We start from the raw sequence: 27949 nt of genomic DNA on the forward strand, positions 1-27949 counted from the left end.
AGAGCTTTAAAGACCCTTCATTTTATAATGCACTTAGAAAAATAAATATATATATATATATGCACACACACGAGCGCACTCACTCTTGCTTGACTTTACTCTGCCCACATTCGAGGATGCACTGTAGGCAAGCGGATGCTTGTAAGCCCATGCTGCTCACTGTGTTCTAATGAATGAATGAACCCATTCACTCATGGATACAAAGCATAATTAAAATAATTAATGGTGCAACTGTAGGTTAATAAATGGAATTAATGGTATAAAATCTTATAGGTAAGATACCCATTTAGGATTACTTTTTAAAAAATAACTTACTGTATCATCCCAACCACAGAAAAGAGCATGATGCCGTGGTCCTGGGGCTCACCAGTAGGGAGGGAAGCAGACAGGACTCTGCTCGCTGCAAATCCCACACCACACTCTCCAATGGGCCACAGAGACTCCTGCATGGTTCTCCTCACTTGAGTCCCTATATGCTTAATGGATGCAATAAGAACCTGTCATTATTTGCAGTTAGAACTAGAATCTCTAGCATCTCAAGGTGAGGAAGGACAAAAAGCAGTTGTTACTAGCTGGGTGACTTTAGGATCAAACCAAATCGCATGCTATTATTTATTCTTCTATAATATGGGGAAAGTATATTTCACAGGGCTGTTATTCCTTATGAAAAACAGCTAGACAATAAAATCTCACTCCTTCATTTTGCTACCTGTCGTCCTTCCCCAAAAATACATATCTATTTAGCCTAACTCTAAGGGGGTTTTACCCCCCAACCCCATTTAAGGTGGTTTTAAAAACCAGTCACTACACTCTTGAATGGGATGTTTAAAATGATGGGTTGCAATAAATAATTAAACAATAGGAAATACCATTTGGAGTAAAGTATTATATGTACTAGATTGCATAAAATAGATGTCAGTGTGAATGATGGTTAAAGAAAGACCAAACACCGCTGAAGGGTAAACAGCACTAAGAACCACAAGAGCAAGGGCACGGTCTGATTCCAGGACGTTGACGGACTCTTAACTGATTTGAGCCCTGGTTTCAGCCAGTGTATTGTGAAAGGAGCTCTTCCTTAGAAGCAGTTCTTGCCTGGGAAATGTTTTTATACCAAAACTCTATATTGTTTTCCTCAAAAAAAGTTTATTTTAGAGTGAGAACATGTCACTACTATTTTTAAATCCTGGTGCATTCAGGTAAGTAGTCTTGGTACAGGATATAATCAAATCATGATACACTTCAGTGATTCTATACTGAGTCACATACTTCATATAAAGGCACATTAACCTGAATAAAAAAATAAGTGTTAAATTCTTGAGTTTTTAAATTAGAATTTCATAAAGTGCTTTTCATAAAGTCTCATATATTATAGTAATTAAGTGGATAGAATTTCCTTTACAAAGGCACCTTGAAAAGTATTGGCATATGGCATTTGTCCTGCTCTTTTTTTTTTTTGGTAAGTTTGAAGTTTCTTAATGTCTTCTCTTCCACTTCATTCAAATTTCTCATCATCTGAATAGCCAGCCCTATTACAGAATAAGGTGACTTTTAACTTGTCACTTTAAAGGTCAAGTTTTAGGCAGTTTTAGTTGTTTAGCAATTTCCCCAGTATATAAACAGATTCTTAGCGATTTAAAGAAAATTCTATTCAAGTAGCAAATTTAGAGCCAAAAGACTAATTCAGAGTCCATGATTTGAGATGGTGCTTTAAACACATGCTTTATCTTCAAGGTTTTCTGCTCTTTTTTTCTCAGGATTATCTGGAAATAAATTGATAGCTGTGACAGGTATAACATTTGCTTTATCCAACTGAAGAATTCCTCTGAAATATAAAAATAGAAATTAATTATTTCCTGTCTACAGTTTCATAGGAAGACAAGGCTACCTCAAGGATCTTTACACAGTATTCTCCCTTTTGTTACTTAAGTATCTGTCCAAGGAGGAGGTCTCTGGATTGGATCCAAGACCTGTTTTGCAAGTTCAATATCATCCCAATCAAGATGTCAACAGAAGGTAGTTGTTTATGGAACTGATCTAGCTGATTCTGAAAGTTCACAAGGGGGTATAGCAAGAATAGCTGTAACATTTTTTAAAAAGAACAATGGAGAGCAGAGACAGTTGCCTGGTTTTATTAAAACAATACAGTAATTAAAAGCGTGCTAGTGGCACAGCATGAGACAAAGCGAAGAAGAGAGTCCAGAAAAAAGACGAATGTATGTGGGAACTGCATTCATAATAAGGTAGCATTCCGACTCACTGGGAAAATTACAACTGGAACAATGGCTTCTGTTTTGAAAGCAAGAACTAAATCATAACTAGCTTAACCTATACACAAGTGATGGTAAAAACCTAAGTTTTAAGAAAACAAATAATTTTATGATGGGAAAGGTATATTTAAGAAAAATTTAAAATCCTAAGACACAAAGGAAATCCATGAATTGCTCTAAGCCTAAATTTAAAACTTTTGTATGATACCAGAAACAAGAGTAAAAGACAAATTGTAATCTGGGATAAAAAAAAAAAATTATAATAAGACAAACCATAGGAGACTCTTTTTTTTTTTTTTTTTTAGATTTTATTTATTTATTTGACAGAGAGAGATCACAAGTAGGCAGAGAGGCAGGCAGAGAGAGAGGAGGAAGCAGGCTCCCCGCGGAGCAGAGAGCCCGATGCAGGGCTCGATCCCAGGACCCTGAGATCATGACCTGAGCCGAAGGCAGCGGCTTAAACCACTGAGCCACCCAGGCGCCCCCCCATAGGAGACTCTTAATCTCACAAAACAAACTGAGGGTTGCTGGAGGGAGAGGGAGGTTGGGTTATGGACATTGGGGAAGGTATGTGCTATGGTGAAGCTGTGAAGTGTAAACCTGGCAATTCACAGACCTGTACCCCTGGGGCTAATAATACATTATATGTTAATTTAAAAAATTTTTTTAAATTGTAATAGATATGTGTGTATAACAGATAAAAGAGCTCCCACAGGGGCGCCTGGGTGGCTCAGCGGGTTAAAGCCTCTGCATTCGGCTCAGGTCATGATCCCAGGGTCCTGGGATCAAGCCCTGCATCGGGCTCTCTGCTTGGCTGGGAGCCTGCTTCCTCCTCTCTGTCTCTCTCTGCCTGCCTCTCTGCCTACTTGTAATCTCTATCTGTCAAAAAAATAAATCTTTAAAAAAAAAAAAAAAAAAGAGCTCCCACATACTAAAGATGATAGAAAACAATAGAAAAACAGGTAAAAGTTATAAACAGGCATGTCACAGGAGAAATACACAGCCAATTATCACAAAGATGCTAGACTCCGCTAGACCTGGGCTAGTAAGGACACAAGGAAAAAGAAAAGGCAAGTTAAAATGAGATTATATTTTTGTCCACAGTAGCAAAAACAAAAAAGACTGCTATCAGCTGTTGACAAGATACACATACTCTTTGACCCAGTAATTTCACTTTTAGGAATCTATCTCTGTAAATACACACGTGCCAAGAGATATGTGTACATTTAAAAGGTACACGGGAGCATTATTGAAAAGAACATGAAACTGGAAGATACCTGAATGTCTAGTGGAGGAGTGGTTACATGATGGCTTAGCTATGCTGGAAAACACTATGCAGCCAGAAGGAGGACCAATAAGCAAATACATGTGCTGAGAAGAAAAGGTCTTAAGGCCGTGGTTCCCATATGCACCAAGACCCCTGGGGTGGCACTGCAGACTCATGGGCCCTGCAGACTGTTGTAGATTTTCAAGATTTCATTTGGAGGGTAGCTCACAGTTTCAACATCAGGTTGTACTACACATTCCTTTCAGTGAAGTCAGATCTTTGCAAAGCTGGACTTTGGCAGCTGTGATAAAAAGCAACACTGTATAAAAGCTAGTGGTGGACAGGAAGTGAAGGTGGCAGGGTCCCATCTGATTCCAAGAGTTTTCTAGAGGGCCCTAGAGGGCACACACAGCCCATTTGCAAATATACGTAAGAATGATATACATCTCTATGTAAATTAAGAAATAAAGGGGCGCCTGGCTGGCTCAGTTGGTGGAGCATGTGACTCTCAATCCTAGGGTCATGAGTTCAAGCCCCACGTTGAGTGTAAAGACTATTTAAAATAAAAATAAAGCATTAAAAAGAAATAAAAAAATAAATTTTTTTATATGTAAGATAAAATAAAAATAAAAAAATTTTTTCTTTTACTTTTCATCTGGCCTTGATAAAGGGACCAAGGAAAAAATTACTGGCACACTGAGATAGCTATGTACCTGTCGTTAAGTGAATAAAGCAATCTGAGGGACAGTTAGGAATCTAGCTGATAAACAACCTTATTATTATAAACATAATACTTTTGTTTTACCCAAATGGGATCATACTATTTACTCTACCATACATTTTTATCAATACAGAGAATTTGGATAAAAGATGCACACTCTAAAAGTTAACCATGATCACCTCTAGTTACAACAATTAAAAAACAGGGAAATGAAGAGGTAGTTTAATTTATGCTCTCTGTATTTCCATATTGATGAAATATTTTACTACCAGAAAGTAACCTTAGTACAATTGCCATTGACACAAGATACTGCAAATCTGGTTTTTAATTTTACACTGTAGCTCTTCCCACAGAAATGCCCATAACAAAACATTTGGTAAAAGAACAATTAAAAAAAAAAAAAGTGCAACATGGTTTTCTAGGCAGGTTTGCCTAAAAAGTTCAAAAAAGGTCCCAAGCTTCCTAGCAGTCAAAGGAAAAAGGAAGAAACTATTAAGTTCCAGGATTTCCATTTTCAGAAAGAAATGGGAAATGTGAATTCTTCAGGGGAAACCAAACTAAAAGGTGGGAGAGATACTAATATTTCTTTACTCCGCAGGCTCTTTGCTTGCATCATGGCCTTCTAACAAAGCCTCTGAGGTTTTAGTTCAATGTTACACATAAAGAAATGGGCATTTCAAAGACCTTACGACAAGCAAGTAGAAAAGCAAATGTCTGAATTGAATCTTTTTTTTTTTCCTATAAATCCTAGGGTTTTTCTAACATGGTACAATATAACTTAAGCCAAAAACTGTGGTCATTTCTATCTACTGAAAATTATTTCTATTAAGACAACTAAAATGACTATTTAACTTACTAAATTTCTTTTGTTTCTTTCCCAAGTAAACTCCACTTCCAACATGGTGCTCCAACTTGCAACCCCAGGGATCAAGAGTTGCATGTTCCCGCAACTGAGCCAGCCAGTTGCCCACTGCCTGTTCAACTTGTAAAAATGCTAACAATAAATGCGCTTTTACATGTATAAAATAATTTCTTATGGTTAAAAAAAAGCCATACAGGGGCACCTAGGTTGTTCAGTTGTTAAGCGTCTGCCTTTGGCGCAGGTCATGATCCCAGGGATGCTGGGATCGAGCCTGGTGTTGGGCTCCCTGCTCAGTGGGAAGCCTGCTTCTCCCTCTCCCACTCCTCCTGCTTGTGTTCCCTCTCTTGGTGTCTCTCTTTCTGTCAAATAAATAAATTAAAAATCTTAAAAATAAATAAATAAATAAATTAATTAATTAAATTAAAAATATTAAAAAAAAAAGCCATCCAGAAAAAAAAAACTATTAATCAAGATAAAGAGTCATATTGATATGAATACAATAATAGTAGGAGATCTTAATATGCCTCTCTCAGAAATAGATCATCGAAGCAGAAAATTAATAAAGAAATAAAAGCATTGAATGAAACATTGGACCAGATGGACATCATAGACATATACAGAACATTCCACCCTAAAATAACAGAATACTCATTCTTCTCAAGTGCACATGGAACCTTCTCCAGAATAGACCACATACTGGGTCACAAAGCAGGACTCAACCGATACCAAAAGACTGACATTATTCCCTGCATATTCTCAGATTACTCAATCACAAGGAAAAGTTCAGAAGGAACTCAAACACCTGGAAGCTAAAGACCACCTTGCTTAAGAATGCTTGGATCAACCAGGAGATCAAAGATGAACTTAAATAATTCATGGAAACCAATGAGAATGAAGACACTTTGGTCCAAAACCTATGGGATACAGCAAAGGCGGTTCTAAGGGGGAAATACATAGCCATCCAAGCCTCCCTCAAAAAAATTGAAAAATCCAGAATACACCAGCTGTCTCTACACCTTAAAGAACTGGAGAATCAACAACAAATCAAACCAACTCCACATGCAAGAAGGGAAATAATCAAGATTAGAGCAGAGATCAATGAGGTAGAAACCAGAGATACAGTAGAACGTATCAATGAAACTAGAAGCTGGTTTTTTGAAAGAATCAATAAGATCGATAAACCATTGGCCACACTAATCCAAAAGAAAAGAGAGAAAGCCCAAATTAATAAAATTATGAATGAAAAGGGAGAGATCACAACTAACACCAAGGAAATAGAAACAATCATCAGAAATTATTACCAACAGTTATATGCCAATAAGCTAAGCAACCTAGATGAAATGGATGCATTCCTGGAAAACTACAAACTCCCAAAATTGAACCAGGAAGAAACTGACAACCTGAATAGACCGATATCTAGTAACAAGATTGAAGCAGTGATCAAAAACCTCCCAAAAAACAAGAGCCCAGGACCTGACGGATTCCCTGGGGAATTCTACCAAACTTTCAAAGAAGAAATAACACCAATTCTCCTGAAGCTGTTCCAAAAAATTGAAGCAGAAGGAAAACTTCCAGACTCTTTTTATGAAGCCAGCATTACCCTGATCCCCAAACCAGGCAAAGACCCTACCAAAAAGGAGAATTTCAGACCAATATCACTGATGAATATGGATGCAAAGATTCTCAACAAGATCCTAGCAAACAGGATCCAGCAGCACATTAAAAAGATTATCCACCATGACCAGGTGGGATTCATCCCTGGGTTGCAAGGTTGGTTCAACATTCGCAAATCAATCAATGTGATAGAACAAATCAATAAGAGAGAAGAACCACATGGTCCTCTCAATTGATGCAGAAAAAGCATTTGACAAAATCCAGCATCCGTTCCTGATGAAAACGCTTCAAAGTATAGGGATAGAGGGAACATTCCTGAACTTCATAAAATCTATCTATGAAAGACCCACAGCAAATATCATCCTCAATGGGAAAAAGCTTGGAGCCCTCCCGTTGAGATCAGAACACGACAAGGATGCCCACTCTCACCACTCTTGTTCAACATAGTATTAGAAGTTCTAGCAACGGCAATCAGACAATAAAGAGAAATAAAAGGTATCCAAATTGGCAAGGAAGAAGTCAAACTCTCTCTCTTCGCAGATGACATGATTCTTTATATGGAAAACCCCAAAGACTCCACCCCCAAACTACTAGAACTCATACAGCAATTCAGTAACGTGGCAGGATACAAAGTCAATGTACAGAAATCAGTGGCTTTCTTATACACTAACAATGAAAATACAGAAAGGGAAATTAGAGAATCGATTCCATTCACTATAGCACCAAGAACCATAAGATACCTGGGAATAAACCTAACCAAAGAGGTAAAGGACCTGTACTCGAGGAACTACAGAACACTCATGAAAGAAACTGAAGAAGACACAAAATGATGGAAGACTGTTCCATGCTCTTGGATTGGAAGAATAAACATTGTTAAAATGTCTATACTGCCTAGAGCAATCTATACTTTTAATGCCATTCCGATCAAAATTCCACCGGTATTTTTCAAAGAGCTGGAGCAAATAATCCTAAAATTTGTATGGAATCAGAAGAGACCCCGAATTGCTAAGCAAATGTTGAAAAACAAAAACAAAACTGGCGGCATCACGTTACCCGATTTCAAGCTTTACTACAAAGCTGTGATCACCAAGACAGCGTGGTACTGGCATAAAAACAGACACATAGACCAGTGGAACAGAGTGGAGAGCCCAGATATGGACCCTCAACTCTATGGTCAAATAATCTTCGACAAAACAGGAAAAAATATACAGTGGAAAAAAGACAGTCTCTTCAATAAATGGTGCTGGGAAAACTGGACAGCGATATGTAGAAGAATGAAACTCGACCATTCTCTTACACCGTACACAAAGATAAACTCGAAATGGATAAAAGACCTCAACGTGAGACAGGAATCTATCAGAATCCTAGAGGAGAACATAGGCAGTAACCTCTTCGATATCAGCCACAGCAACTTCTTTCAAGATAAGTCTCCAAAGGCCAAGGAAACAAAAGCGAAAATGAACTTTTGGGACTTCATCAAGATCAAAAGCTTCTGCACAGCAAAGGAAACAGTCAACAAAACAAAAAGGCAACCCACAGAATGGGAGAAGATATTTGCAAATGACAGTACAGACAAAAGGTTGATATCCAGGATCTATAAAGAACTTCTCAAACTCAACACACACAAAACAGATAATCATATCAAAAAATGGGCAGAAGATATGAACAGACACTTCTCCAACGAAGACATACAAATGGCTATCAGACACATGAAAAAATGTTCATCATCACTAGCCATCAGGGAGATTCAAATTGAAACAACATTGAGATACCACCTGACACCAGTTAGAATGGCCAAAATTAGCAAGACAGGAAACAACGTGTGTTGGAGAGGATGTGGAGAAAGGGGAACCCTCTTACACTGTTGGTGGGAATGCAAGTAAGTGCAGCCACTTTGGAGAACAGTGTGGAGATTCCTCAAGAAATTAAGAATAGAGCTTCCCTATGACCCTGCAATTGCACTGCTGGGTATTTACCCCAAAGATACAGATGTAGTGAAAAGAAGGGCCATCTGTACCCCAATGTTTATTGCAGCAATGGCTACGGTCGCCAAACTGTGGAAAGAACCAAGATGCCCTTCAACGGATGAATGGATAAGGAAGATGTGGTACATATACACAATGGAGTATTATGCCTCCATCAGAAAGGATGAATACCCAACTTTTGTAGCAACATGGACGGGACTGGAAGAGATTATGCTGAGCTAAATAAGTCAAGCAGAGAGAGTCAAGTATCATGTGGTCTCACTTATTTGTGGAGCATAACAAATAACATGGAGGACATGGGGAGATGGAGAGGAGAGGGAGTTGAGGGAAACTGGAAGGGGAGATGAACCATGAGAGACTATGGACTCTGAAAAACAACCAGAGGGTTTTGAAGGGGCGGGGCGGGGGGGGTGGGAGGTTGAGGAACCAGGTGGTGGGTAATAGGGAGGGCATGTACTGCATGGAGCACTGGGTGTGATGCCAAAACAATGAATACTGTTATGCTGTAAATAAATTAAAAAAAAAAAATCTTAAAAAAAAAAAAAGCCATCCAGAAAGGGAAACAATTAAAGTATCTCTACCTCTACCTCTGTTCTCATTCCATCATTAGAAGTTAACTTATTTTGTCATTCCATTAGTTTCCTATGCATTTATATACACATATATATAATACTTTTGTTTTACCCAAATGGGATCATATGCTACGCAGTGTTTTCCCCCACCTAATAGATTTTGGATTCTTTGCTTCTTGGCTGCACAGAATCCCACTGCACATGTGAATTGCTTGCTAGTCAGTTAAGCCACCATTGATAAACAGTTCAGAGGTTTCCTCTTTTGTTTTTGCTTTGTTACTAGCAATGCTGCGCTAGTCTTCTAAAATCCACTTCATTTAAAATTGATACTTCGAGGTAGAAGGGTGCCTGGGTGGCTCAGTGGGTTAAGCCTCTGCCTTCGGCTCAGGTCATGATCTCAGGGTCCTGGAATCGAGCCCCACATCGGGCTCTCTGCTCAGCAGGGAGCCTGCTTCCCCCTCTCTCTCTGCCTGCCTCTCTGCCTGCCTCTCTGCCTACTTGTGATTTCTCTGTCAAATAAACAAATAAAATCTTTGAAAAAACAAACAGATAGATCAAGGTAGAAAATTATACATGGTGAAGCCCTTGTTTCACTTGTTAGTCTAACATTGCATTTTTCACTAAAATGCAATGGTTCCTTTCTCTCTAATAGGCTAAGATCTTAGAGGGTAGAGTTTGTCTTATTCACATCTGAATCCCCAAGACAAGTGTCTTGTTCATGACAGATATCCAATTAATGTTTTAGTTTTGCTAAAGTTGGAAGACAAGCTAGAAAAAAAGCAGACATGATTTTCCCTCCATCTTATCTTATAGCCTTCCTAATATTTATATTTTGTACTCTAAAATACAGTAAATACAACTTTTTAATCATTAAAAACACTAATGCTGTTTAAAAATAATAACTACTGGAGTACCTGGAAGTAGCAGCTGCCTTCCATTCAGTTCATGATCCCTGGGCTCTGGGATCTAGCCCTAAGTCAGGCTCTCTGCTCAGTGGGAGCCTGCTTCTCCCTCTCCCTCTGCCTGCCGTTCTGCCTGCTTGTGCTCTTTCTCTCTCTCAAAAAAATAAGTAAATAAATAAAATCTTAAAAAAAAATACTTACTTGTATTCACAAACTGGGAAGAGCACCTTTAAGATGGTTATTACCACAACTGCTCCTATAATTCCAACCACCATGACGTTCAGAAACATAAAGAATACCGGAAAAACACTGCTCCAGAACCTACACAGATCTTTTCTGAATTTTTCCATCCATTGACACATAACCTAAAAGAGGAGTTTTGATTAGATAAGCCAAGTACCATCTGATCTCTAAGAGACTTTAAAAATTATGTTCTAGTTTTGAGCGATGATAAAATTCTGCATCTTGACTGTGATGCTGGTTACATGGGTGCCTACATTTATCAAAACTTATCTAACTGTACATTTTAAATGGGTGCTATTTTATTTTAAAATATACCTTGATAAAATTATTTACAATCTTAAAAATTATATTCTAGTAATACAGGCATAGGAATGTTACTTTGTTATCCTTTACAATTATTTATACTATTGTGTATAAATTAAGTGAAGTTATTGCTAAATGGTAAGAGGTTTGGCTAGTCTACGCCAAACAGACCAAAGGCAACCATGGGTTTCTAATAGTTGGACGACAACAGCAGGAGAGAAAGACAAATGTGTTAGTGGCTCTTGGCCCAGATGGGGAGTTCACTGGGCACAGAACACATCAGAACAGACACTAAGGTGCATGGACGGGGTGCATGGACGGGGAGGGAGGCATGTACTCAGAGTGAGGGTGTTGGTATTCAGGCAGCAAAAAGTGACCAGTTTCTACAACAACCCCAAGTAGGCAATCCCAACTGTCAGTGGGAACCTAAAAAAAGTCTCTGGAATCCTTTGGACCACTGATCTTGCTCACTTAAACAGAAAGTATTTCAAGTAAGAGGCTGAGCTAATACGTATGGAGGTATCAAGATACTCAGTGTAAACCCCGAATATATTTCCAGGCAGCCGTATCACGCCCTTAGTAATATAGGAGTACTTAATAGGTGGAAATACATCCTTACATTTGTACCCAGTGTATTTAATCCTGGTAACAACTGCATGATTTTACAGATTAAAGTGGATACCCCATTGCACAGATAAAGAAACTGAGGTTAGAGAGCCTAAGAACTTGTCTAAGATCACGCAACTAGTACGTGGCAGGACCAGGATTCAAACCCATGCGGTCCAACTTGGGAAAGTATACCCTTCACCGCATGCGCTCGGTCACTGTGAAGATCCCGAGGGCCCCAGGCCTCTGTGTCTGTGTGTGTGTGTGTCTGTGTGTGGTTGCGAGCACACGCATGTGTGCTTGAGACGGTAGTCGCAGAATCAATAAACAGGAATATGGGAATGACTCTGGAGCTGAAAATCCCCCCAGAATGATATCTAGGGACTTGATAATCATTATCTAACTGTATTATTAAATGGAACTTGAGAAGAAAATGGGAAAACCTCGGGACGCCTGGGTGGCTCAGTTGGTTAAGCAGCTGCTATCGGCTCAGGTCATCATCCCAGCGTCCTGGGATCGAGTCCCGCATCGGGCTCCTTGCTCTGCAGGGAGTCTGCTTCTCCCTCTGACTCTGCTTGCCACTCTGTCTGCCTGTACTCGCTCTCTCTCTGACAAATGAATGGATAAAATCTTTAAAAAAAAAAAAAGAAAAGAAAAGAAAATGGGAAAACCTGAAAGCCTCCCACTGCCAACAGTGAGGAGCCCACTATTAACATTTCACACTCCCAGTCCTCATGGCTTCCACCTCATCTGAAATGCTGTTTTCTTCTACAGATGTCTGTAATAGATAATCCCGAATACCGGATGTACCTTGTAAGAAGACGGAGGCTCTGCTCTGAGAGGAGTCTCAGGTAGTTTGCCAGGGAAAGCGTCTTCATCTACGGTGGTTTCCACATTCCTGAGGAGATACTGGCTGGTGGTCTGCAGTGAGCTGACACCTTCTACTGAGAAGGAAGAGCCACGTCACCAAAACGCTAGGTACACACTAGTGTCGCTCTTCCTAGTTCTACTGTTACTATGCCAAACACATGTAGGATACTAAGAATATACTTTTCCATCCATAGGAGAAAAAAAACAACATTTCACTGTTCATGTTTAAATGCCAGAAAGGAGTCATAAACTCAGACAGTAAGAGGGAGCTACATCAGTTATGATTCTACCACACAGAACGTAGAAGTCCAATTTTCAGAAAGTTGCACGTTTCGGTGGAAAAAAATGAATTCTTCTTTCTCTAAATGTACCTAAACGATATTCTGATTGTGTATTTTGTGATGACTGCCCAAAGTAAGGGTAGCTATTTACCACAAAATGTCACCAAGCAGTCACCACTGATCACTTTTTGTTTTGATCACTTTCTATTAAGACTCAAGATAGGTTCCTGGAAGTTCTTAAATGGACATAAAGTAAAAGATGTTGTAAAACATTTCTGAAAGATGCCTACTTCCAAACATATTAATTATGATTACAAAGCTATCCACTAAAGAAATAATTTCCTTAATACTTTAAGTAACAGCCTTTGAAAGTACCTTTTTTGGAGAGGTTGGGAAGGGTAAATAAAATGTCGCTGTCTCGGGAAATAGAATACAACATGCTTTCCTCCAAAGGTAGGGTGTAGTTTGAATGTCTGAGTATCGCCTGGTTCTTAACTAAAATATCAATTTCAGTAACATCCTTTTGTTGAGCCTAAGAAAGAAAAAAGAAACAATTACTCTTTATTTTAAATAATGGCACAATTCCTAAGAATCTAAAACTAACTTTTCCTCCTTTGTTGTATTTAACTAAAAAACTTACCAGTTCACAATTACTCTGCATTCCCTGCACTTTGAGGCATTTAATTAGCAACTTTAATCTGAGTGTTTTAGCATTCAGTATTAGAAGCTTGCTCCCTGTCCCATTTCATCTACTTAGCCAGGGGAAAATGTGGCAGAGCTATAAACCAAATTCAATCCCTTCAATCCGCTCTATTTACCAATGTTTATAATATTTTAAAGTGATACAAACATGTATGAATATAGTCATTTTTTCTTCAAATGCTAAACAAATGTTAAAACAAGTAAAAAATTCTAAATGCTTGCATACAGGCAAGATCGAGGTACCATTCTTCCTTATCAAGTCAGAAATAAATAATACAATAATGTAACACATGCATAATACCCAGCATAAATCTTTAGGGTTTAATTCCCAATTACTAATATTATCATACCTGTTTTCCATCAATCTCTACTACCTCTTCTTGAATGACAATTAGTTGCAAACTGGAACCAGATGTCATAGGCCACTCATGAACTAAAATCCTTACACTGACAATTCCAAAATATTCTTTTTCCTCCATATTTTCCAGATTTCCATTCTTCACTATTAAAAAAAAAAAGTAGTGACAGCTTTGAACAAAACAAATGCCACCAAATCTAATGCTGTGTTTGATTATTTTGATGACATTTACATGGAACAAGACAGTTGCAGAACAATTTCTTTGGCTTTCTCAATCTCCGACTTCACTGATGTTACAGAATTTATGAAAATAAAGACAACTTGACAAATCCTCACCACGTCTACCAGTTGTTGAAAAGGGAAAAATGCTCGATGGTCTTTAGACTACCACACTAGCAACATCATTCCTATTCCTTTACATAGTTTGTTAAGGAGGAACGAACAAGGCATAACTACTTACAAAGCAACCAGAAGACAGAGCTAATCCCATGTAATAGTAAAGTAAGTACATTCATCCATCCATTCACTCATTCACAAACTCCAGGGATCTAGGGGCCCCAAAGCAGTGAGGACACTAAGTTGTTTTCTCAATTCTTTCTCCAGTAAGTGACCTGTTGCTGTTGGAGGGCAGGGATGGGGGAGAGGCTGGGACCACCCTGTAATTCCTCCCCACTAAGGGACAACGGGGTAGGATCAGCAGCTGGCCAGACTCTTCTCTGGCGGAGAGCCTCCGAAACCACAGCAGTGGAGGCGGGGCGTGACAGCTGCAGCTGGTCTACAGAGCCAGCGGTGACCTTCCGGAGGCAGAAAACACTACAGAAAAAGATAAATCAATATACATCAATGAAACCAGTGGAAAAGGAGCACTTAGCTTCTCAAACGTTAGTCTCTCAAATGTTATCATATGAGGACGGTCAGCCAAAATCAAACCCAGATGGATAGTCTGCATACAGATCCAGCTGTTTAAATTGATTCTGTGCTCTTCCCTAAGATCCTTAGGGCTCTTCCCTATATCTGGAATGTTCTCTACTCCTCCCTGGCTTCTCATCCATTTTAAATAAACTCCTACTTAAGCAGTTCTAGCTACTGTATCCCTGTATTTCTGAGTTTGTGCCTTTTTTTAAGCACTAACTTTCTTGCAGTGTAGCTCTTGGTTTATAACCCTGTCTCCTTACTTGGCGGCCTTCTCCTGACAGTGTAGTACACGTCAGGTTTGTTGTTCTGTGGCTTTCATTCAGCAGTGATTCCATCCAGAATCAGACATACATAATTTAAAATAAATATGCCATCATCAGTTACCAATACAATTCAAAACCAGTCTGGGGGTTCTAAATCCCAGTCTAGGGGTTCTAAATCCTAACTATGCATCAGAATCCACTGAGGAATAGTACAGACGCCCAAGCCTCATCCCAATCAATAAAGCAAAATCTCTGGGGGGTACAGACTACCATTTCTAACTTTTGAAACAGGTACAGACATTTCCATTAAGAACCAAGTGACCTAACCTTTTTTTTAGTTCAACCTAAATCTTCACAAAACTGTTTCTCCTTGACTTCCCTGTTTCTGTAAATAAATCCACCCTCCCTCCTCCAAACTCGCAAGGACAGAAGTTAGGAGGTTACATTTGACTTCTGCACCCTCATTCCCTGTATCCAGTTAGTTGCTTCCTTCGGGCCACCCCAGGTCCAGTCTCTCTTCTATTTCTCCCTTCCACCAGGGGTGGGGTGGGGGTGGGGGTGTGGAATATGTGGTTCAGTAACTACTCAACCATCATAATGGTTACCTAACTATTCCCTTCTTCAATCCCCCTCCCTTCAAAGCATTCACACAGAGGAGCACAATTAATCTTCTGTAACGAGTTCTGACTACACAGCTGCCTTGCTCGGACACCTTCAGCGGCATCCCTCTGACTTGTTCGGTAGTTCTCTGAATGGTCCTTCTTCAGGCTCCTTCTGGGAACGCTTGCTGCTCTCTCATTCTGGTCTGCCTAACCTCCCTCCCTCCCCTCCTCTAAGGCTCCTAGCTGTAAAACTTCCCCTCTCCTGTGGTCCATCTCTGCATTTTCCCTGGTTGCCCCTTGGTCCTGCTCATAGAACATCATGCTTCTTGTCAGTGTATCTGTCTGCCCAAAGGCTGTGCACAGGGCACAAGAGATTCAATAGAGGGGAAAATACAGTCATATAAAGACATCAAGGTGGTGACTCTTCAGCCCCCAAATCTGGCACCCCTATTGGAGAATAAAATAAAATTAAAAAGCACAAAAGCCCTTGATATTCTGACTTTGTGCCTGTGGTAGGCAGCTTTCAAAAATGGCTCTCCACGACCCTTAAGTCTGGCAATTCATGTCCTTGCGTTATTCCCTTCCACCAAGTATGGTCTGGACCAAGTCACTTGTTTCCAACAAATAGAATAAAGTAATTGTGATGGGAAGTTTCTTCTGTGATTAGATTATAAAGGCTGCAGCTTCTGTCTTGTGAGGGTTCACTCTTGCTGGTGGCCTCCCTCGTCCTCCAGCCAATATAGCCAGCTACCATCTCGTGAGATGCCCAACAGAGAGGTCCATGCGGCAAGGGAAGGAGGGAGGCCTCTGGCCAACCTCTTGCAAGGAATGGAGGCCTCAGTCCCACAGTTCTAAATCCTGCCAACAGCCGTGAGTGAGCCAGCAAGCAGATCTTCCCCAGCAAAGCCTTGAGAGGACTGCAACCTTACAGGACAGCCAGATGTCCCAGCTAGGCCAAGCTCAGATTCTTGATCTACAGGAACCAAGAGATAATACTGTTATGGCCTACTAAGTTTAGAACTAAACTGTTACAGAGGGCAGCTGGGTCACACCCTGTGGCAAATTCCTAATGAATATGCCATCAATGGAGTTATTACTTAAACCAACAACAGCACTTTTCCAAGCTATGAAGCATTAACTTGTTGTATACTAACCTTCTCACTAGAGCCACCAGAAAACATGTAGAAAAAGAAACACACTCATATATACTCAAAACCCACATCTGTCTAGAGGCAGCAGAGAGTTAAAAAGTCAGCCAGCGCCCCCACAAGGCATTTACTGATTCTCAAGCTTGACAACTAGAGAAGCTGCAAAGCTCAATAGAAAGTAAGAACTCAGAGGCAGAGAAGCTAAACAGAGCTGAATGGGCAGTCCCACGCAGAGGGGCATAAAATAAAGATTATGGCTACAAGATCCTAGAGAGAAGGGAAGAACAGAAGTAAGCGAACATTCTATGCAGTCTTCCCCCTGCAGAAACATGTGCTAATTAGTAAGTCGGGCGGGCCGAGAAACCAAGCCTCTATCTAAGACACTAAGAAGCTAAACAGAACCCTGGCAGGCTAATGACAGTGCGGAGTATGAGGCCCACAAAACAGGGGCCCTCATAATCACCCCCAGTTTTCACTCGGGACCTACGATGAGCTACATCTGGGGAAAAGCAGTTAATAAGAAATAGACTAAGTCTCACAGAGATAAGAATCCAGCCTTCAGTCAGCCCAATCCTCGACTTAAAAATTATGGTATTCTGCCCCTTATTATCATGACTGCAAGGGGTTAAAGTCAATCCTCTCTGGAGTAAGATAATAATATCTGGAGACTTTATAACTTTTTGTACACAATATCAAAAATAATACATATTTTGAAGGAGAAGGATCAAAAGAAAACACAGATCCCAAGGGGCTCAAAAAATTAGACTGGGCATACTTTAAAGTTAGGGATGGCTGGGTGGCTCAGTTGGTTAAGCGTCTGCCTTCAGCTCAGGTTGTAATGATCCCAGGGTCCTAGGATCAAGTTCTGGATCAGGACTCAGCAGGGAGCCTGCCTCTCCCTCTGCCTGTGGCTCGCTCTTTCTCTGACAAAAAAATAAAATCTTTAAAAAAAAAAAGTAAATCTTACTTTAAAAAATAAATAAAGTTACTTAAAGTAATAGGTTCAAGAAAATAGATGATAGGGGCGCCTGAGTGGCTGAGTCAGTGAAGCGTCTACCTTAGGCTTGGGTCATGATCTCAGGGTCCTGAGATTAAGCCCCACGTCAGGCTCCCTGCTAGATAGGGAGTCTGCTTCTCCTTCTGCCCCTCCCCCTGCTCGTGCTCTCTCTCAAATAAATCAAATCTTAAAAAAAAAAAAAAAAAGGAAGGAAGGAAGGAAGGAAAAGAAATAATGGGTGCCTGGGTGGTGCAGTCTGTTGGGCATCCAACTCTTGGTTTCAGCTCAGATGGTGATCTCGTGGTCATGGGATCCAGCCCCCAATGTTGGGTTCACGCACATCACAGTCTGCCTGAGACTCTCTCCATCGTCCCCCTGCCCCTCAGACCAGGAACCAACCTCCCTCCCCTCCCCACCCCCGCCGCCCTGCTGCTCATGTGCACTCTCTCTAAAATAAATAATTTTTAAATAAAAGAAAATAGGTGATAAAATGAGTAATTCCACCAGGTAAGTGCAAGCTACTAAAATCAAAATTAAAAATATAAAATTAGGGGTGCCTGGGTGGCTCAGTGGGTTAAGCTGCTGCCTTCAGCTCAGGTCATGAGCTCAGGGTCCTGGGATTGAGCCCCGCATCCAGCTCCTTGTTCAGTGGGGAGCCTGCTTCTCTCTCTGCCTCTGCCTGCCTCTCTGCCTACTTGTGCTCTCTCTCTCTCTGTCAAATAAATAAATAAATAAAATCTTTAAAATATATATATATAAAATTAGGGTGCCTGAGTGGCTCAGTGGGATAAGCCTCTGCCTTCGGCTCAGGTCATGATTTCGGGGTTCTGGGATCTAGCCCTGCATCAGGATCTCTGCTCAGCAGGGAGCCTGCTTCCTCCTCTCCCTCTGCCTGCCTCTCTGCCTACCTGTTATTTCTCTCTGTCAAGTGAATAAAAAAAATCTAGAAAAAAAATATATATATAAATTAAAAAATATATATATTTATATATATATATAAATATAAATTATATAAATATAAATAAATAAATATAAATATATTTATATATATAATTATATATATAATATATAAATATATATAATATATAAATATATATATTTTATATATATATATATTTTTTTTATCCAGTATCCAGGGCCTGAGCAAGAGATGGAAAACAAAAGAAAAAAGAAAAAAAAATTTAAAAGAATAAAATGGACACCCTAGAAGTAAAGTCCAGTAAATGAAAATAACTCAATTAGGCAGAGCTAATGAAAGAGAATGAAAAGAAAAAAAGGATAGAAAAAAAAACAGAAAACAGTATAAAATTTATATGGAACTTTATGAAAGAGTCAAACATACATGTAAATGAAAAGCAAGAAGGGAATAAGAGGACTTACAGTACTTTTTGAAAAGATAATGCTCAAAAATTTTCCCAAAAGACAGGAAGTCACAGATTAAAGAACCCTACACCTAGGCACATCACAGTAAAACTACTGAAAACCAAAGACTAAGAAAAAAATATTAAAGGCAACCAGGAAAACAAAACCAAACCTTATTATCCATCCTGGAGCAATGAGCCTGATACTCTCAACAGAAACTCCAGAAGGGAGAAGACCACAAAACTGGTCTTTAAAATACTAACCTATGAAGTACTAACTTGTGTTTCCCCATCCAGTAAAAAGATCCTCCTAAAATGCAGGCAAAGTAAAGATGTTTTCAAATAAAAGCTCACATAGTTCATGGCTAACAAATCTGCACTAAGGGGATTTCTTGATCCCCTACTAAGGGGAATTTTTTAGGCAGAGGAAAAATGAGCCCTGAGGGGAACATGAAACACATATACACTAAGTGAGTGTGGGGTTTTAGTTTTGTTTTGTTTTTTAAGATTTTATTTATTTGACAGACAGAGATCACAAGTAGGCAGAGAGGCTGGCTCGGGGTGGGGGGTGGAGGGAGAAGCAGGCTCCCCGCTGAGCAGAGAGCCTGGTGTGGGACTCGATCCCAGGACCCCAGGATCATGACGCGAGCTAAAGGCAGTAGCCTAACCCACTGAGCCACCCAGGCACCCTGAGTGTGGGTTTTGAGTGCATATGTGTGTGTTTCTTGTTCCCCTTCTTCATTTCTTCATTCAGGAAGGAAGGAAGAGCAATGGAAAGGGCAACCATTGAGGTAAACATAAATGATTACTGGACTACACAAAATAATAAGAACAATTATGTTGCAAAATCGTGGACATGATGCATAATATTAGGATTTAAGAACACAAAGAGTTAAAATGTATGACAGTAACAGCAAAAATGCAGAAAGGGAATAAATGGAGTTTCCATGTTCTGAGGTTCTTGCTTTGTTTGAGAAGTGATAAAAATACTAGTTTATTGATCTCAGAGATAACCATTAAAAGAGGGAAATGATGAAAGAAAAAATAAAAAACCCGGAAGAGGGCCAAAAGGAGAAGAAAAAGGGACATGGAATAGGTGGGACACAAACAGGAAACAAATGATTCAGATTAAAAATTTAAATTAAAAAAAAATTTAAATCCAAATATATTAGTTATAACATTAATATAAATAAATCAAAATCCCAAATAAAAGATGGATTGACAGACTGATTTAAAATAAGACCCATCAATATATGCTGCTTATTAGAGATTCACTTGAATTGTAAGGACCCAGAAAGACTGAAAAAAAAAATGGAAAGATACCACACAACAATCCATCTTCCTCCCATCTGCCAGGCCAAAAAGCAATTGCTGTTAAAATAATATAGATAAAGTTGACTTAAAGGCAAAAGTATCACTAGAGATAAAGACATTTTACAATGATAAAAAAGTCAATCTACAAGGAAGACATACCACTTCAAATCTGTATGCATTTGGTAATATTGTATCAAAAGATAGAAAGCAAAAATTGACACAGCTGGGAGAACAGACAAATCTACATAGTGGAGATTTAACATACATTCTCAGTAACTGACAGAGCAAACAAATGAACAAAAATCAGTACTTCCCTAATAGACTGAACAATACAATTAACAAAAAATTTCACCCAACATATGTAGAACATCATACCCAAGTAATTATATGATGTACTTTCTTTTCAAGGACACCTGGACATCACCATTTCCTAAAATTGACTATCTGCTAAGCCACAAAGCAAGTCTCTGATTTCAGGGGTTAAAATTATACACCGTACACCTCTGATGACAGAGGTGGAAACAGTAAAAAGTTCCAAAATGTTTAGGAATTAAGCACTGTAACTCCTAAATAACCCACAGGACAAGGGACTCTCACTACAAATAACTGGAAAACACTGTGAGCCGAATGACTATCAAAGTAAGTAACAAGGGGTGCCTGCGTGGCTCAGTGGGTTAAGCCTCTGCCTTCAGCTCAGGTCATGATCTCAGGGTTCTGGGATCAAGCCCCACATCAGGCTCTCTGCTCATCAGGGAGCCTGCTTCCCCTCCTCTCTCTGCCTGCTGCTCTGCCTACTTGTGATCTCTCTCCCTCTGTCAAATAAATAAATAAAATCTTAAAAAAAAAAAAAGTAAGTAACAAATTAAGGACAAAATACAATTATTTAGAGAAAACTTTACTGCCTTAAATGCATATATTAAAACAGGTAGTAAGACTACTGTACATATTTCTCATATTCCTTATTTCCTTCAAATACGGTGGTACAACATAACATATCTGCTTGTCTTTAAACAACTCAAGATTTTAAAAGATTAAAAAAATATTATCTGGACAAAAGGGTAGAAGCAACCAGAGAATTAGAGCAACAATTCATTTTTCTCTTTATTTTCTCCCAACTGTGATAAGCACTCCTTCAAGATTTTGCCTCTTACTTGTAAATCTCCACTTATTACCCCTCTTTATATTCTTACATTGGTATCAACCTACCAGAAATGCAGCTCTGGTCAACAACAATCTCATGAGAAAGAAATGTGAATATGCCAGGAATAACCAAAATAAAGTAGGATTTGAATTTTAAACACATTAGTGTTATTATACACTCCAGTAATGATGTATATTATTAATTTAAAATGAAAATACATCACAAAAAAAAACGTGTTTCACAAATTTAGTATTACTAAAAACAGAACAATTATGGAAATAATTTAGTAGTACTCACCTATCAAAGTCTGACAGCTTATTCGGGTTACACCACTATTTACAGGAAAGTCATTTACATATACCTGTCCACTCTCATAGGTTATGTTAAGAACAACCTTAAAATAAAGCAGCATATACATTAATTCCAATGGCTTATAAATGATGACAAATTCTTCATGTCAAAAATACATTATCTAACTAAATTAGACATGCAGGGAAAAATAACAGAGGCTGCCTACTACTAAGCTCAGTGAAACTAAAACATAATCAAAAGGAGACAAACCTGTTCTTTGGATACCTCCCCATCATCTTTTAGGGTAGTTACGTTAATTCTGATGCTGTCCTGCAAAACACACATGAAGTGGATAGGTATGCATTTCACCAAGTAAGAGCTCAATTCTTTTTCTTTTCGCCTCAACTATATTTAGTATAATCACTCAAAACATCAAAAGAACATTTTTTAAAACCAGCATTTTAATTTTTACAGCCTTTATTATGCCCTTATTCACAATTCCAACTCCTCCTAATCTGTATTTTTTCCACTTCATTATGAAATGTCACATTTATGAGCATATAATATGCAAATGGAGAGTTTAAGAGAAAAACTTAACACTCATGTACCTACTACCTAGTTAAAAACCAGAGTATCGTCTACACCTTTTAAGTCTCCTGCGTGACCCTCTCTGTCCTGTTCCCCTCCCTCCCCTCCATTTTCATCATTTCTTGCTTTTCTTTATGGTTTTATTGTGCTTGTCTCTCTCCAAACAATAAGTTGCTTAGTTTTATCTGTTTCTAGGCTTTATGTAAGTGGAACAATTTTGTACGGATTCTTCTGGAACTTCTTTCATTTAAAACTTCCAATGCATGCAGTTGAAGACATTTATTTGCAGTACTGTGTAAAAGCCCATCAAATGATTACCAATTTACTTATTTGTTCTACTATCCATGGACATTTGAGTCGTTTCCAACGTTCTCATTTTCATAAACAAAACTGCTCTAAACCTTCTTCTTCTTTTTAAGATTTCATTTTAATTTATTTATTCGAGAGAGAGAGAGAGAGAGACAGCAAGAGAGAGAACACAAGCAGCGGGAGTGGGAGAGGGAGAAGCAGGCTGAGCAGGGAGCCAGATGCGATGTGGGGCTCAATCCCAGCACTTGGGATCGAGACCTGAGCCAAAGGCAGACACTTGCCATCTAAGCCACTCAGGCACCCCCTTCTTTTTTTTTTTTTTTTTCCTTTTTTTTCCCCTAGTAATCTCTACACTCAACATGAGGTGCAAATTTAAAGGCCATGTGTTCCTACAACAGCCAGCCAGGCACCCCTGCTCTAACCCCTCTGAAATAGGACCCCTTGTGCCCGTGGACAAGTATGTACTATTCACAATCCTTGAGAGGCACTAAATGCTCAAAAGCAGTTACTCAAATATTTAAGTTTATTAATGACATGCTTTCTAAAGAGAAGAAAGCACTGTTTTAATAAGTATTCACCAATACTCACAGGGTTCACAATTTGTCATTTGAAAAACAAAACCTTCCCTAAGTTGACTCACAGTTAGATACTGTTATCTAGAATAAAAAGTATTTTTTTCCAGGGGTTATTCTTTGAAAATAGGAAAATTATTCATAATCAAAATAATATACAAGAGTATCTCTTGGCACCATGACAATCTCTAATACTTTATACACTTCCAACAAATGAGAGAATGAGACTGAAGCACCTGTATGAGGTTGACGTGATTCTACTCAAGGAACAGGACTCTAGCATGGACAGTCCATGCCATACATTTGGTACACTTGCCAACCTACATGGGGGCCTACGAAGCTTCAGAACCAGCCTGGCTTTCTCCGGGTCCGTCCTAACCTAGAACTAAGCATGGGCCAGAACCAATACACTCAACTCTAGAACAAACCAACACTCAGTAAGTCATCAAACTGGTGGTTATAGTTTTTATGTTCTAATTCCAGCCAAAAATTCCTCTTTTCAAACTAGAGGATCCGTCAACTATACACTCTATTGTTCTTCTAACAGCCCAGGGAAAACCCTCCAATGATAGTATTCTAAGAAACCTTTTCATAGCTTCTGCCTTTCAGTAGTGAATATACACTACATTGTTAGTAATTTACTGCACTTACATAGATCACCTGCCTAGTAAAATCTGGGGTTTGTAAAAGACAATTAACAGACACTATCCTGCTGTATTTTGCAAGAACCAGATTCAATTAAATTTTTTAGTCTTCTGAATGATTTCATTTCAGAGGTGACCCGGGTCCCTTACTGCCTTCTGAGCTCAAGTTCAGAGATAGGTCCTATTTCTTGCTCTGAGAACCTCTGACTGAACTGGAAGTTCAAGCTTGTGAGCCATGATGGCAGAGACTTAAAGAGTGGGTGGCAGAACTGAAGTTTCTACCCTCCCATTTTCAGTTTTTCCTCTAATTCCTTCACTCACAAGATGCCCAGCTGGTACACATAGCTTCCTAAGGAAAAAGGTAATAGATACCTCATTTAAAATAAATGAATTAAGTCTCAGGGAAATATACGAAATAAATATTTACACATATAGAAAGTATGTGTCCTCTGGATGCCTCTCCTTGGTGACAAAATTATTTTAATACTAGAAGCATGTACTACAAAAATTTACATTATTTTACAATCGGTGTAACCTCAACTTCTAACAATTGCACATGTAAACAAAACAGAAAAATGCCTATAATCCAGTAGCTCTGCATACTGAGGGGATATGGAGAGAATTTTCCTAACTTTCAGTTTTCTTACATTCATATCAGGTTAGATACAAAAATGAACAGATGAACAGATACATGATAAAGCATAAAGTATAATAAAATGTTAACGGTGGCCTAAGTTTGTGCTATTCAATATGGTATGTACCCAATAACCACATGTGGCTATTAACATTTAATTAAAATTAAAATTTAAAAACTCAGTTCCTGAATTGCCCTGGTCAGCCACATTTCAAGCACTCACTAACCACAGTAGTCCAGTGGCGACTGTAATGGACAGAGCAAACACCATCATTATACCAAAGTCTACTGGACAGACCTCATCTAATCTGGTGACCACCACAACATTCTTTCAAATGTTCTGTATATTTGAAATAGGGTTGCTTGGGTGGCTCAGTCGGTTAAGGGTCAAACTCTTGGTCTCAGCTAAGGTCTTGATCTCAGGGTCTTGAGTTCAAGTCCTGCACTGGGGCTTAAACATTAAAAAAGGGAAAAGAAAGGAAGGAAAATTAAAAAAATAAAACATTGAACAATTTAGATCAAGAGGCTTCAGTTTCCCATATATACATTTCTAAGGAATGCGATTCTCCCTCTCCCAGCTCAGCATTCTTTCATCTATGAAATTCTGAGTTTAGATCTGGACTTTCCAGAAGTGGAAGGATGGCATTAAAAGGGAGAACTAAAATGATAAGCTCACTAAGCTCACAGTGCAATGTACTTTCAGCTTGCAGTCAAAATGCATTTTTCTCAGACTATATGGGGACAGGCTTAAGTATCCTTGGATTCACAAGGGACCATGATGAAGCTTTAAAATTTGGAAAACAGGGGCACCTGGGTGGCTCAGTGCGTTAAAGCCTTTGCCTTCCGCTCAGGTCATGGTCTCAGGGTCCTGAGATCGAGTCCCTCATTGGGCTCTCTGCTCAGTGGAGAGCTTACTTCCCCCTCACTCTCTGCCTACTTGTGATCTCTGTCAGTCAAATGAATAAATAAAATCTTTTTAAAAATGGGGAAAAAATGGAAGACAGTGGAATTCCAGAACTTTAAGAATCATTTCATTTTTATTCGGTGTCTTGGTGCTCAGCGATCACATTCGTATTTTTGGCCAGTTGCACTGTGATCCGTATACAATTTCATGTACAAGTGGTTCTTAGGACTTGCATTGTTGTGCCTTGCTGAAATGCCCCAGCAGAATTGGAAGTGAGATATGCTCGTTATTTTTTTTCTCAGAGAGAAAATAATGTCATTCAAAGTAAAAAAAAAATTTTTTTTTGAAGTGATATTTATGCTGTAAGTCACCCCTGAATTTAGAGTATTCAAGTCTTGACGGGTAAGAAAAAGTATACCTGTATTGTTTCTTCTCATTCTGGGAAAACTCCCATTTTAAAATCTTCAAACTTTTCCCAACCATACATTCAACTGATGAACGGCAAATACTGGTTTATTTCAACATGCGTGCCCCGCGAAAGCGAGAAAAAACCAACCACCCTCCAGTACAAGGGCGCAGTGGTTATCCAACTTCAGCTGCTTTACAATCAACCTGGGGGCCCTACCGGCAAAGCATGGGATTAGTGAGTTTCCAGCCTGCTCCCAGTGGATGCTGGTGCGGCTGGGACCCGGAGTAGGCGCACCCCCCCGAGCCCTGCACCCCGCGGCGGAAGGCAGTGCTTCCCGTCGCCGCGGGAGCAGACAGGTGGCCTGGAATCGCTCTTGCTCTCTCACACAGCCACTTCGACGTTTCCCCAACACTGCGCGGCCCCAGTGCCGGCTCTACCTCGAGAAGGCGCCATTACAAAAGGCTGGGAGCACTTGTGGTCGCGTACTTTCGACGGCAAAATCCCCTCCGGCTGGCAAGGGTTGGGACTGCCCTAAGAATTCCCAAGTTTCGCGGCACTGGGCTTAACCACACATTAAGTATCCCTTTTCGCTCTCTCGCTGCCGTTTCCCAGGCTGCCCCCATTTCCTTGGATGCTTCTCCCACTCCTATCTTGGACGCCCGGACCCCTTCCCCTGGCCCGCCGGCCGGTGGCAAGAAGCGTCGATGCGGACACCGACGTCCTACCGCTCCGGCCCGGGCCTCCCCGGAGGGTCCGTGCGAAGGAGCGGCCGAGCCGCGCCCGCCCTGCCCTACCTGCGGGGCTTGGGGCGGCAGTGGCAGCTCACGGGTAGCTGTCCTCAGCCACCCTGCGGCCAGCAGCGCCGCGAGCAGGAGCAGCCGGAGGGCAAACGACGCCGGCGGGGAGCCCTCCATTTTGGACAGGCCAGCGGCGGCGGACGGCCGAGAGCTGAGGGCCGCGCCAGCCCGAGGGGCGGGGGCGGGGGCTGGGCGAGACTACCGGGGGGCGGGACCTTGGGAGGCGGGACGGGGCGGGGGCGAGAGGGGCCGGGGAACTTGCCGGGGCCGCGTACCTCCCGGGCTCCGGGAAAAGCGGACTGCGCGTGCGTGCTTCCGCGAAACGTCGGAAGGGTGGGTGGAGTTAACCGGGGGAAGGTCCTAGTTGGTCTTCAGACTGGCGGGACGAATTGGAAGGAAATCCTGATCCGAAGGAGTAAAAATGTTTTCATTGACATGATTTTAAAATTAGTATATACTAACGAGACTAGTATATATACGTATGGAAATAGCTATAGCTCTGCGTGTGCATATTTTACATATGTATAAATTGAAATAATGATAATATCGCAGAATTGTCACGAGGGGGAATATGTCACGAGGGGGAATTTTATTAAATCGGTAGTTCTCACCCGTGACTGCACATGGGAATTGCCTGGGCAGTTTTTAAAAATTACTAATTGTGGGGTCTTAACGGGGCACCCGAGTTTCTGATTTAGTTAGTCTGGGCTGCTGTTCCGGCATCCGTAGTCCCCCAAATGATTTATTGTGTTAGGGTGGAGGATCAACCACGCATCAAAGGTTCAACATTCAGCGGATCACTGCAGACGTCGTGGGAACAACACTCTCCACCTGAGCTCCCGGGGCTCTTCTATTCAGTTCCTTAATCTCCTTGATCTACAAAATGAAGATGATAGACTCCCCCCCCCCCCTCATACTGTTAAAAAATATTTTATGAAACTCTTTGAAGGAGAGAATGCCAAGGAAGGTATTTCAGATTAATAGGATTGAATATTGATTGAGAACTTGGAGACATTGCCATTCAAGGCAGAATAAGAAACATTCAGCCTTTTTTAAACTTTTGACATGGAAGCAACACAAATCTCTGTATCCCTCTTAGCCCTTCTTCTTTATCAACACCTCCCCCATGTCTGCTTTTCTAGCTAGGGAAATTATAAAATCTTTGTAGGGTATACTGCAAAAATCAACTAGCTCCTTGCCTACTGTGAGATTCGCAACATTATTAACCTGCAAGGGGTTTCTGCAGTGAAGTTCCGCCCACTCTTGGGTTCCTACTACAACCACCTGGTTTTCACTCTGTTTCAGACTTCTGGAATTAAAAACCAATCTGGAGATCAGAACACATGACATGTGGATCTGCATAATTTGAATTAGTAATATGTATACAATTCTAAAGTACATTTATATGAAAAAGTAGACAGGGAAAGTGAAGTAGCTTGTTTCCCAATAGATTCTGCCCCATGGTCTAACGATCCATTATCCTTCCATTTGTCTCCATGGCTAGCTC

At 40.1% G+C, this 27949-nt stretch overlaps 1 protein-coding gene across 2 annotated transcripts; it reads right to left on the reverse strand.

Annotated features, from left to right (window-relative positions):
• Window positions 1-1343: 1343 nt before the first annotated feature.
• Window positions 1344-26614, reverse strand: GINM1 (glycoprotein integral membrane 1). Of its 2 annotated transcripts, none has more exons than XM_046005903.1 (8): window positions 26440-26614; window positions 21856-21915; window positions 21592-21688; window positions 13546-13697; window positions 12869-13025; window positions 12153-12283; window positions 10392-10555; window positions 1344-1822 (listed from the first exon to the last, which is right to left on the reverse strand). In XM_046005903.1, the coding sequence occupies exons 1-8, from the start codon at window positions 26557-26559 to the stop codon at window positions 1708-1710; spliced, it is 996 nt and encodes a 331-aa protein (XP_045861859.1). In that variant the 5' UTR covers window positions 26560-26614; the 3' UTR covers window positions 1344-1707. The 2 variants fall into 2 exon arrangements, with proteins under 2 accessions (XP_045861859.1, XP_045861858.1); XM_046005902.1 differs by having other exon boundaries at window positions 12153-12286.
• Between the last annotated feature and the right edge of the window lie 1335 nt (window positions 26615-27949).

The sequence above is a fragment of the Meles meles genome, chromosome 5 (assembly GCF_922984935.1).
Source record: "Meles meles chromosome 5, mMelMel3.1 paternal haplotype, whole genome shotgun sequence".
Taxonomy (NCBI): domain Eukaryota; kingdom Metazoa; phylum Chordata; class Mammalia; order Carnivora; family Mustelidae; genus Meles; species Meles meles.